Source organism: Osmerus eperlanus, chromosome 24 (assembly GCF_963692335.1).
Source record: "Osmerus eperlanus chromosome 24, fOsmEpe2.1, whole genome shotgun sequence".
Lineage (NCBI taxonomy): Eukaryota > Metazoa > Chordata > Actinopteri > Osmeriformes > Osmeridae > Osmerus > Osmerus eperlanus.
The window spans coordinates 5,918,094-5,930,763 of record NC_085041.1 but is presented as its reverse complement, the minus strand read 5'-3'; the positions used below and the strand labels follow the sequence as shown (position 1 = coordinate 5,930,763).

Here is a 12,670-nt window from a genome sequence, read left to right as displayed (position 1 = left end):
CCCCCCACCTCCTCCCCCCACCTCCTCCCCACTCTTCCCCACTCCTCCCCCATTCCTTCCCCCATTCCTCCCCCCACCTCCTCCCCCCACCTCCCCACTCTTCCCCACTCCTCCCCCCACCTCCTACCCACTCTTCCCCCCACTCTTCCCCACTCCTCCCCCCACCTCTCCCCACACCTTCTCCCCACTCTTCCCCCCACCTTCTCCCCACTCTTCCCCCCACTCCTCCCCCCACCTCCTCCCCCTCTGGGTCTGTCTGTGGGGGTGAGGGATCTGCCTGCAGTGTGTGTCGCAGGGTCATGCTCTGTACACACATCTCAGCTCCTGTGATGTCATCTGTTCTCCCCTCTGGTTCCTCTCCACGCCACTGACATCACTTCCTGTACGTGTTGGGCGTCCCTGACAGTCCTGCGTCAGCCTGCGTTGCCTCGTGTGTCTGGGAGAGGTTTTATCTTTCCTCAGCAATAACTTACTCACATGCTTCCAGATGTTTATATTTTATTATCTTTCATAAACTAACAGTGTCAATAGATTCATATACAGGCACAGATTGGCAAAGAAAATAAGAAGATTGTAGCCAAGACCATCGCCCGACAGAGGCCCATGTTGGTGAAACACAGAAAGGCGACATCATGGTAATATACAGCTCACTTTCCTACCTAAAACTTTGTAACTGGTTAAACACTGAATAATGGAAGCATAAAAAGTTGTACTTATGTTAACCGATTGGTAATTTGGCACTGTATAAGTGGTGTATAATAGCATGCACAGACGGGTGATCTTAACAGGTCTTAACAAGTGATCGTCTAAGGACATGTATACTCTATTCCTAAGCAGGATATTCAATGCAGGTTTATATGTGAGAAATAAAACTGATCTCATGTGTCGTTTTGTCCCTAGAACCTGGATCCATCTTCATCATACAACAACACCTGGTGTGATCAGCACTCTGTAGCCTGGATCAGGACATGTAGATGGAGTTAAGAGACACCCTACATCATCAACAAACTTCCATCCGTCCTGAGTCATCCTGAAACACTTCCTGCCTCATCATCCCTCTCATTGGACCACAACCGACCCCTACTAAACTCTACTTCCCATGTCCTTACTATACCGTCCCTTTCCACCAATCAGGTGAGGACACCCACCAACATTCCATCTCACATACACAAGACTCCAAACAGCTTCAACTTTCAAAGTCTTTTTTTTGACTCAAAATCAACAAGAAAAGAATATAAGGGCCGGCCTTGTGAAATATCAATCAGTAATGATAATACTCTATAGCTACATTAGTGGGACAATGCTGATGTCTAAGATAGTATGCTCCCATGCCCCTCCCAGACCGCTGCCCCAACGCCCTGGGCTCCCTCTCATCCCTGCTGCACCCCACCCTCCACCTGGGATGTCCGAGGGGGAGGTACTTCTACATTTAGATACAGTATATTATGCATATGGTGGGAGATTAAAATGGCACCTTTAACATGCAAATAATGCTACTGTTTTCAGCGTGAGGGAGGTGTTCGCTGCTCCTCTGAGGATTCTCAGGCACTTCGGCGGGGACGAGGACGGCCAGTCTTCAGCGCGATGCGCCCGCCCAGAGGGCTGAGTTCAGCTTCTCAGGACTGGCGGATGATAAGGAGGCTTGGGATACACACAGATATCAAAAGGGGAAGGGGTGACGGACAGGACTACATTTCCCATCAGTCATCTGGTACATGTGGCCATTATCATGAATCCCTTAGGTGATGGGAGTTGTAGTTCCTGTCCCCTGCATGGTTTTAGGTGGACAGGTGAGGGGGTCAGTTCTCAGGGTTGGCGGGTTGAACCCCCCCGTTAGGCTCTACAGGTCGTCGCTCTCCACCAGCCCTCCTGGCTGCAGGGGGGAGGGGTCGGGGAAGAAGGGGGCGGAGTCAGGGAAGAAGGCAGCCTTCACGTCCAGGCCTCTCTCGGTCAGCGCGGCGTAGCGACTGGTGGACGGACGCACCCTCTTAGGCTTTGGTAGGTTTGGCTGCTGCCACTGGGCTGGGGGGGAGGAGGAGATACAATTGACATTATTATAATTGTGTATTTGTTTTGTTTTTGTTCAAGACGACAACGACCTAGACGACTCACCATGGACGTCGAGACGTGCAGTGCTGGAGACGATCCCAGCTTCGTTCTTGGCAGACACAGTGTACCAGCCTGCATCTTCCTTCATGGCCGGCTGGATGATCATGCACAGGTAGCCACAGTTGTCCTGGTGCATGCTGGGGACAGGAGTTTACACAACACAGTCAAAAAAAAAAAAGTGTACCGCAGCTTAAACCCCCAGAGTGAATAAGGGACATGAGACCCAGACGTACCTGACCCTGTCCGTGCTGTGGGTGAACGACTCGTTCTCTCTCTTCCAGAAGATCTGGGGGTAGGGCGTCCCCGACACGCGGCACTCCATGCGTACGGGGTAGCCCTCAGACACGCCCGTGTTCTGCAGCTTCTCAATGAACGTGGGGGCCTTGTGCATTTCCTTGGCTGGGGGGGCACAGGATCAGGGTCACTATGGTAACAGTGTGTTTGTGTGTGTGTATAGACAGTATTTGTTTGTGTTTACCGTACCTGCAACAATGAGTTCCAGGTTGAAGGAGTTCTGTCCTGCGCGGTTACTAGCGATGCAGGTGTAGATCCCAGCGTCGCGACTGGTCACCGACTCGATGACCAGTGAGTGGACGCCGTTTTCCCTCACCAGCATCTTGTGGGCGGAGTCGGGGCGGATTGTCTGGCCGTTCAGCTGCCAGATGAGGTCTGGGGTGGGCAGGCCACTCACCTGTAGGGGGCAGAGCTTAGCAGTCAGGTACACAAGTCACGGGACTTCTGTTCGTGCGAGGGTGTCTGGTGGAATGCATGTTCTCATGGGAATTGGTTACCCTGTGAAAGAACCGGTCTCTCCCAGCACCCACTGAAACATTACACCTGTGTGTGTGTGTGGGGGGGGGGGTGTACTCAGTAACAGCAACAGCTGTAATTATCAGGCACTGTTCTGCTTCAATGAACTTCCCGGGACATTTTTGGCATGGAACATTTAGAAACCAACAAAAAGAGGGAGTAGTAGGAATAAAGATGGTCTATAAATACGACTGACATTCAGAGTTACTGGAGACTGTCTGCTTGTCTGTGTGAGTGGAGAAGGAGACAGTCTTTTTATAGTGAGTCAGTTCCCTGTATGGTGCTGCACTGGTTTAATAGCCTTCTGTAACATAGTTTTCTTCTGTTGACAGACATGAAGGGTGGAACCGGGATAGAGAGACGGAGAGAGACAGGAAGAAAAGAGGGGGAGAAGCAAGAAAAACAAGGCAGATAGAAGGGAGAAAGAAAAGATAATTGCTGAGTGATACTGATCCCTCTTAACCCTTGTGCTGCCTTCGGGTCACATGACCCAAAGGTTCATAACGAACCACCGTTGTGTTTACCCAATTTTATCCAATACAAAAACAAATAAAATAATTTTCTTTTAACCTTCACAATGTGGGGGGTCTGAGACAGCCCGACGGTTAAAAGAAAATGCTTCATTTTGTTTTTGTATGCGGTAAAGTTCTCGCAATACGACGGTGGGTCAGAATGACCCGAAGATAACACAAGGGTTAATCCAGGACAAGTGAAACCCTCCTCCCTGTAAGATATCCATCAGACTGGGGTCAAACACTCCGCCTCCCTCATCCTCTATAGAACCAGGAATACTGGGAGAACACAAGGATGAGGAAGATGACGGAGGATGTTCAGGGACAGGGGTCTAGGAAAATGGGAAGGGGGCTATGGTTGGGGGCTGGGTCTAGGAGGATGAGAAGGGGGCTATGGTTGGGGGGCGGGGTCTAGGAGGATGGGAAGGGGGCTATGGTTGGGGGGTGGGGTCTAGGAGGATGGGAAGGGGGCTGTGGTTGGGGGCGGGGTCTAGGAGGATGGGAAGGGGGCTGTGGTTGGGGGCGGGGTATAGGAGGATGGGAAGGGGGCTGTGGTTGGGGGTGGGGTATAGGAGGATGGGAAGGAGGCTGTGGTTGGGGGCGGGGTATAGGAGGATGGGAAGGGGGCGGTGGTTGGTGGCGGGGTATAGGAGGATGGGAAGGGGGCGGTGGTTGGGGGCGGGGTCTAGGAGGATGGGAAGGGGGCTGTGGGTGGGGGCGGGGTCTAGGAGGATGGGAACGGGGCTGTGGTTGGGGGCGGGGTCTAGGAGGATGGGAAGGGGGCTGTGGTTGGGGGCGGGGTCTAGGAGGATGGGAAGGGGGCTGTGGTTGGGGGTGGGGTCTAGGAGGATGGGAAGGGGGCTGTGGTTGGGGGTGGGGTCTAAGAGGATGGGAAGGGGGCTGTGGTTGGGGGTGGGGTCTAGGATCACCTTGCAGTCCATGCGGCACAGTTTCCCCTCCTGAACGATGAGGTCGCCAGGAGCCTGCAGGAAGTGAGGGCGGAAGTGGCGTTCCTGGATGTTCTCATTCTCATCTCCACTGTCCCGGGACCTGGACCTGGGTCTGGAGGGGGGAGGAAGGGCGATGCAGAAAGAGACACAGAGAAAGAGACAGAAGAGGTATCAAGGGAGTGGTAGAGGGAGAGAGAGGGAGGGAGGGAAAGAGAGAAGTGTTAAAAAAGTTCACCAGGTTTCCCCTGGGTTCCTGTGTGAGCGAGGTCACAACCTCAGCGCTCTACCTGCTCTATCACAACAATGACATCATCCCTGCTCTGAGAACACAGACCTGCGGGGGGGGGGGGGGGGGACAGAGAGAGGGAGAGAAAGGCTGGGCTCTGATGGAAGGGAGAGACGAGGGAGGGAGAAGTAAATAAAGAGAGCGATAAAGAGGGCCCTGATGGATATCTTAAAGAGCCGCAGTCACACAAATCAGATAGGGGCCCTTATCTACCCTGGGAAGGACTCGTGGAGTACTCTGTGTGGGTGTGTGAGTGTTCTAGATAATGTCTCTCCTGTACTCTGAATTAGGGTGGTTGGTGTTGTCTTTCTTTGTCTATAAAGCTTCAAAAACTGTTTTATGTGTTGAGTTTGTGCAAATAAAATACATTCAAATGACCACCAAGCCTAATTCAAGGTGTTTTCTGATGCATGATGTTGTACAGTAGACCAGCATAGCTACAGTGCTGTAAGAGTTCAATCTGTGTGTCTAATCTATCCATCCATCTCGTGTTGGAGCCCAGAGGTTGTAAACAGGAAGAAAAAATATGTATCATTACGATCGACAACCAATCTGTTTGTTAGGGTTACACCCTTGGCCCGTGTTGTCTCTGCCAATCCCAGAGGAGTTCCCCATGACCTCACCTGCGAATGTGACCAGGTGTGGACCGCTGGCTCCGCCCCCTCTGGTTCACTGCCTGCACCATCATCCTGCCAGTACAGCTGACCCTCCCCTAGGGGGAAGAGAAAAAGGTTTGAATTAAAGGAAGTTGGACAGGCTGTAATGTACCTAACCTTGTGCGTGTGTGTGTGCGTGCGTGCGTGTGTGTGTGTGTGCGTGCCTCACCTGGGGGTTTCCAGCCATGATGGTGTAGTTTCCGTCGTCGTCCAGCGAGGCACTGGCGGTGTGCAGGGAGCACGTCCCGTCCGCCTCACGGCTAATACGGTAGTGCTCGCTCATCTTAGAAATCTGCTTCCCGTCCTTGAACCAGTACACCTTCACACACACACACACACATCACTACCTGGTCACACATTCCTACCTGTGCAGGTGTGTGTGTGTGTTATTTATTCTACACCATCACCCGTTTGACCTCTGACCTTGGGCTTGGGGTCTCCTGTGACCTTGCAGGAGAAGGTGACGGGCATGCCCTCGAACAGCTTGTAGTGTTTGAGCTTGTGCAGGAAGCAGGGCGCCCCCCCCTGGTCTGGAGGCTGGTCGTCATGCTCCACGTCCTCGTCAGACTCCTCCACTGGAGAACGCTCCAGGCGGAACTCTATCTCGCTGATCAGACGCTGCTCGAAGCTGGACACCTTATACTCCTGCAGGGGAGGGGGGGGGGGGTTATGAGGGGAGGAGGAGGGGAGGAGAAATAATCCTGTGTTAATACCAGGTCTATCTCCTAGAACAGATCCAGTGCAGAGAGAAAGCACATTCCCCCAACAAGCTTCTTCCCCTACAGCTCACCCCCTCCCCACCCCTGCGCTCCTTCTCAATCTCTCTTTCCTGTTCCCTCTCCATCTCTCCTCTCTCTCCCCGCCCTCCTCTCTCTCTCCAGATAGGAGCAGGGTCCTATACTGTGGCAGAGGATCACCCTCAGGCCTGCTGGTGATGAACATGCAGACAGGAACACCACTTCCTCACACGCCTGTCAATCAAGCATGCTGCTGTCAAGGTGCTGACGGGCTAGTGGCGGACGATCTGTGACCATGGTGATAAGTTAAGACAGAAGTGGAGACCACACCAAGGGAAAAGAGAAGGAAGAAGGGAAGGAGGGTACATTGAAGGGGAGAAAGAGAAAGGAAAGAGAGAGGATGATAATATTAAATAACCTTTTGTGGGACAGATTCTATATCAGGAGATCGGCTGCCCTGTGAAGAGATAGAAGAACAAGGAGGTGATGTCTGCTGCTGTGAGACATCAAGAGAACACACACTGATGTGTGTGTGTGTGACGTGTTCCCAGACAAGCCAGTGTGTGATATCATCATCATAACTATAACAGGCACATTAACGTTCCCAGACAGGATAACAAGCTGACAGGTTAACATGCTAAAAGGTAGCATGACAACAGGCCAACATGTTAAAGCTAGCATGCTAACTGTCTATAAGGCTGGCAGGTTAAAATGCTAACAGGCCAAGGTGCCAGTCCCAGAACCTCTACGTTTCATGACTTCCAGTATTACAACGTCTACTACCGGCTGCTAATGTACAACATACCATAGTGTGTGTGTGTATCTACCTGTGTGTGTGTGTGTGTGTGTACCTGTGTGCCAGGCTCATCGTCTCCCTCCTGGCTCAAGACAGTGGCAGCGTTGTCCGCTCCCAGCAGCCTGCGAGCAATCTTCTCCTCGTACGTTAGCCTCTGCAGAGCATTCAGCTGTTAGCTGGGTTAGTGTGTGAGTCCGCCGCACACACACACACACACCTTATATCCACTATACGCACTCTTATAGCACCATCCTAGCTGTGTACTAGTACTAACCTCTAGTACCAACTCTATTCTAGTTGTGTACTTGTACTATCTATTTTATTATATTTGATCCAATTCTGTTCTAGTTGTGTACCAGCACAGTGTTTCTGGTAGCAGGTCCAAGTTGATGAGTGTAGTGTTGGTTAATGAGTGTTAAACCTCTGTTACTGGCTGCACACACTCCTTCCCTGGGAAACAGTGCTTCCCTACATGCACGCGCGCACACACTCACACACACCTGTTGTCCGTTGCTCATGCGCTCCTCCTTGAAGCGCAGCTTCCTCTCCAGGTCCTGGATGACGGCGTCCTTGGAGCCCTGGATGTCTGAGTCTGATGCCAGGCGAGGGGTCCGGGGGGTGGGCCGGCGGGCATCGCCCTGGAGAAACCCCGGAGAACATGGGAGAACGTTAATGGGGTCACAACATGAGATTGAGATCTACCATCCCTCTCTCTGTAGTCGTGGTGGTGGTTCGCGGGCACATCGCTCCTCCACTCTCTTTGTCTCTCTTACTCTGTCTCGTTCTTTAGCAGTCCTCCACTCTCTCTTTTTCTTTGCTGTTAGTCCTCTGTCTTTTTCTGTCTCTCTTTTGCGCTCTCTCTCTTATCAGGACATTCCAGGCGTTGTCCTCTAATCTTACCTCTCGGGGGAGGAAGGACAGAGAAGTGGAGGACTGATAGAGAGAGAACGAGAGCGATAGAGACAGAGAGAGATACAGAACTCCCCTCTATGACATCAGGAACCAGAGAATGACCCCCACCACAGCTCCTGGAGTGAGGAGGTGAAGGAGGAGGCCTGGAACCTGAGCTTGGCTGGAAACCCCAAAACTAAACTGTTTCTGACAGCAAGCCTTCTTTAGAGACAGTATATTTTTGCAGCATATGATGGGGCGAACACTGAACGTCCACGTGCACACATGTGCACAAACCTTAGCAGGACCCTGGTGGTCTGGGCGGAGTGTGTCTGTCTGTGTGTGTGTTTAGTGGCAAGCAGAGAGCTGTAAACACGCTGTGTAAGAATGTAAACATGTCATCTTCTACCTCAGAACCCAGCCTCAGGCAAAGAGTGGAGGGAGGAAGAGGGGGAGAAAGAGAGGGAGGGAGAGAGAGAGAGAGAGAGAGAGAAGGAGTATGTGTGCATCTGTGTGATGTTGCGTGTCGTCCAGTGTGCATGTGTGTGTTGTCTGGGGTACTCACACAGTCCCATTGCCTTTGGGCAGCCCCAGAGCGTTGACGGTAGGGGAGGCGGGGGAGGAGGTGGGGGATGGCAGGACGGAGGAGAGGAAGCTGGAGGCTGGGGACTGGGGGGTGGAGGAGGAGAAGGAGGAGGAGAGGATGGGCGGGGGAGGGGGGGGAGGCGGGGGAGGGAAGTCTTGGCCGGGGCCAGAGGGGGAGGACAAGGTGCTGGGGCTGAGGAAGGGGGGAGGAGGAGGGGGGAAGGAGGGAGAGGAGGGGGAATCCAGGCTGTTGGTCTTACTGAAGGGGGGAGGCTGGAAGGGGGGGAGGGAGACCTTACTAAAGGGCTTGTGTGAGGCAGAGGGGGAGAGGGGGGAGGAGAGGGTGGAGGAAGGAGAGGAACTGGGTGATGAACCCCCCAGAGGCCCCCGCTGGGCCCTGGGCAGCGATGAACTGCTTGGGCGGGCGTAGTTGAAGTGCTGGTCTGCATGGCGTTGCTTTCCAGCTCCTGGAAGGAGGGAGGAGGGGGGAGAGGAGGAGATGAGGTGGATTTCCTGCGGAGGGGGAGGGACTTCCTGCTGTCCTTCCTGCTGCTGCTGCAGGAGCCAATCGGCTGCTTCCTGCTGTTCTAGAAGGATCTGGTGCTGGAGGTGCTTCAGCTGGGCGGCGTTCCTGAGGGTAGGGGAGGAGGGGGGTGAAGCACCAGTTATTTAACTGAACATCAGAGAGAAAATCAGACATATGAAACATGTAGAAACATCTGGTTGTGTTCAAGCTGCCATGCTGGAGCAGGCAGGGTCTCTCTCCTCTCTCTCTCTCTCTCTCTCTCTCTCTCTCTCTCTCTCTCTCTCTCTCTCTCTCTCTCTCTCTCTCTCTCTCTCTCTCTTCTCTCTCCTCTCTCTCTCTCTCTCTCTCTCTCTCTCTCTCTCTCTCTCTCTCTCTCTCTCTCTCTCTCTCTCTCTCTCTCTCCTCTCTCTCTCTCTCTCTCTCTCTCTCTCTCTCTCATCTCTCTCTCACGCACGCACGCACGCACGCACGCACCATGCTGGCCCCCCCCCCCTGACCTGCAGTCAACACTGGACAGAGCTGGAGCCGGCAGGGATACACACACACATACCATGTACAATGGCAGAGACAACACACACAAACTGACAGACGACACACAGATCTACTTCAGGGCTTGCACAAACACACAGGGGAGAGTTAATTGCCCCCCACCCCAAGGTCTCCAATCAGCACATTGCAGACATACCCAGACAAACCTCTGCATCCTCTGGCCCCTTCACTCACACACTCATACGGAGCACTGCACGCACACACACTCACAGACACACACACTGTCAGAGACGACACACACACACACACACTCGTCATGCTGGGTTTGGGGGCAGATAAAGCTGCCACAAATGGACACACACGCGCTGCAGGACAGGGAGGAATGCAGCTGGAATCTATTTAAGCATGATACAAAGCTGCTGTCATCCAGCTAGCCAACCTAGGATACGTGTGTGTGTTCGTGATTGTGTCAATTGTGTGTGTGTGCGCATATGTGTTTTCTGTTTGTGTGTGTGTGTGTGTGTGGGGGGAGGGGGGGAACTGCAGTGTTGGCAGCGGGGACTGATATCCTATCAGCGTTCCACACTGACGTGTTAAAAGTTCTGCTTGTCAACATCACGTCAAACTCCGAGAGAGAGAGAGGCTATAACGAGAAGAAGCTGACCAGAGTGGCCTGTCGTTATGACGACAGCGTGGTGACGCCCTGTCTGTTGGGAGGGACGGGGACGGGGGGGGGGGTCTGTAATGTGTTGGTGCTGGGTAGTGACCGTAGGACAGGAGAGCAGGCTAGCTAGATCTTCACAGACTGTCTTCGTCTCTCCCTTCTCTTCTTTGCTCCTCTCGCTCTCTCTCTCCTCTCTTTCATCTCGGCAGCACGGTCTCTTCTTCGTTTCTCACCAGTCTTTCTTCTGGGCTCCATGGTCTTTCTCTCCTTCTCTCTCTCTCTCTCTCTCGGTATGGCTTGCCCTCAGAATCAATCCTCTAAATCTCTTCCAGATGTTGAATAATCAGTCTTTTTCTATTTTTCATTTCATAGTCCAGGAGAATAAGCCTCTCATCTACAACCTCCCTCTCCCTCCTCCCCCCCCCATCCTCTGCTCCTCTTTTCCTCCTCCCCACCTCCTACCCCTTCTCTCCCAACAGGTCAAATCAAGGTAGAGAACATTAAACAGCAGTCAGTGAGAGCCCCGGGACCACTGCTCATCCTGGCCAATCCCACGCTCCCCCACAAGACAGGAAGTGCCAGGTCCTAACTCTCCAGTCCTCCAGGCCTCTCCTCCAGACCCCCAGCTCCAGAGTCCTTGTTTGGCCGTGTTCTCCTCAGGCAACAGTGTGACACGCAGCCAGAGAGCAAACGTGCTTCATTTCCTCAGCGCTTTGTCATCCTCACTCTCCCTCCCCCTGGTCTGGCCCTCCCTTTCCTCTCATTTACTGTAAACATTTGAACCATTTAGCAGATGTTTTGATCCAAAAGGACATATGAATGCATGTAGAAAGTAAAGATCCAGTATCAGACTTGGGTCGTCTTAACCTATCCTGTGTTTCATTCCCTCCTGCTAATGTGTCTGCCAGCCTGATCACCGTACATCACATAGTTAGCTAATACTGGACTTCCTCAAACAATGTCTGAATTAATGTTTCAATCTCCTCTTCTGGACTTCTCCTGTGTGTGTGTGTGTGTGTGTGTGTGTGTGTGTGTACGTGTGTGAGTGAGTGAGTGGGGGGAATGTTAGCCAGCTGTAACTGACATCATCTGGTTGCCTTAAAAGGTGCTCTTTCTTTAAATGGAACTACTTCCAAACAAACATCCATTCATCATCACACACCCCAAACAACTCTGGCCTCCCTCTCCCCCTTCCCTCTCCTCTCTCTTTTTATCTGTTTCTCTACCCCCCCTCCTCTCTCTGCATGGTCAGATATACAGTTGTTCCACCTGACTAGAGGACAGTGACTCATGTCTCCCCTGGCCTTCTTCTCCAGCTCCTCCATGGAGGTGTTTCCAGCTGACCTGCCGGCCTGTCAGGCTGCTTCATCTACAATATTTCCTCAGCTCTGCTCCATAAACCCTCGCTGCCTCCACGGCTGTCAGTTCAAAGGTCGCAGAGTGACATGCAGCTGTCTCAGCGGTGGTATGGTCCTGGTATCGCTCTGACTCAAGGAGGAGACAAGGGGGCAAGCAGTGGCTGATGTAGGGTAAGAAGTAATTCCCGTTCAATCATTGACTGAGTGTTGATAAGAGAAGGACGTTCTGAATATCGATAAGAAACATTCAAGGCCTCTCATAGTCACATGACTGAATCCTGACAGGGCAGTGAAAGTGACTGCCGGCTCTGTTGGAGGGGGAGATACAGAAACTCTACTATGGACTGTGCTTCCCCTCCCCTTATCCCTCTCTTTCTCTCCATCTCACTCTCCAACTCTTTTTCTGTCCCTTTCTTCCTCTCCGCCTCTCTCCTTCTCTCCCTCTCTCTCTCTATCTCTCTCTTTCTTGCGGTCCAGTGAGGCCTAGCAGAGAGGGAGCCGTCCTGCTGTCGCCATGCCAACGGCCCGCTGTTTTCCAGCGCCACAAAGTAGCCAGCTGGCTCCCAGAATTGAGTGACATCGTACCAGAGTCCAACTGTAACAGTGTAATACCACAAATATCTCTCTCCTCTGTCTCCTGCCATCTTTCCCTCCTTTCAGGGGTATAAATAGTCAGAGGAGTTCATGTGGTTTCTTTCCTCTCAAACTGGCTGACTGGTTTACTGACTGGTTGGCTGGCTGGCTGGTTTACTGATTGGTTGGCTGGCTGACTGGTTTACTGACTGGTTGGCTGGCTGGCTGGTTTACTGACTGGTTGGCTGGCTGACTGGTTTACTGGCTGGCTGGCTGGCTGGCTGACTGGTTTACTGATTGGTTGGCTGGCTGGTTTACTGACTGGTTGGCTGGCTGACTGGTTTACTGACTGGTTGGCTGGCTGGCTGGTTTACTGATTGGTTGGCTGGCTGACTGGTTTACTGACTGGTTGGCTGGCTGGTTTACTGATTGGTTGGCTGGCTGGTTTACTGACTGGTTGGCTGGCTTACTGACTGGTTGGCTGGCTTACTGACTGGTTGGCTGGCTGGCTGGTTTACTGACTGGTTGGCTGGCTGGTTTACTGACTGGTTGGCTGGCTGGCTGGTTTACTGACTGGTTGGCTGGTTTACTGGCTGGCTGGTTTACTGACTGGTTGGCTGGCTGGCTGGTGTAGGGGACCAGGTGTGTAGGGGCCTGAATAGAGAGCAAGAGGGCCAGAGGTTTCATTCTCCTCTGCCAACACTGACAGGAAGCCGCAATGGGAGGAC

At 52.7% G+C, this 12,670-nt stretch overlaps 1 protein-coding gene across 1 annotated transcript in view; it reads right to left on the bottom strand.

The window, feature by feature from the left end:
* Positions 1 to 485: 485 nt before the first annotated feature.
* The window catches only part of palld (palladin, cytoskeletal associated protein), a 37,629-nt gene continuing 25,444 nt past the window's right edge, over positions 486 to 12,670 (bottom strand). The window contains exons 12-22 of the mRNA XM_062450125.1: positions 8,315 to 8,963; positions 7,357 to 7,494; positions 6,912 to 7,010; positions 5,747 to 5,968; positions 5,493 to 5,642; positions 5,291 to 5,379; positions 4,361 to 4,493; positions 2,593 to 2,800; positions 2,343 to 2,508; positions 2,113 to 2,246; positions 486 to 2,022 (exon numbers count right to left, since the gene is read on the bottom strand). Coding sequence (XP_062306109.1) covers positions 1,841 to 2,022; positions 2,113 to 2,246; positions 2,343 to 2,508; positions 2,593 to 2,800; positions 4,361 to 4,493; positions 5,291 to 5,379; positions 5,493 to 5,642; positions 5,747 to 5,968; positions 6,912 to 7,010; positions 7,357 to 7,494; positions 8,315 to 8,963 — 2,170 coding nt within the window. The 3' untranslated portion in view covers positions 486 to 1,840. The remainder of the gene's footprint in view (positions 2,023 to 2,112; positions 2,247 to 2,342; positions 2,509 to 2,592; positions 2,801 to 4,360; positions 4,494 to 5,290; positions 5,380 to 5,492; positions 5,643 to 5,746; positions 5,969 to 6,911; positions 7,011 to 7,356; positions 7,495 to 8,314; positions 8,964 to 12,670) is intronic.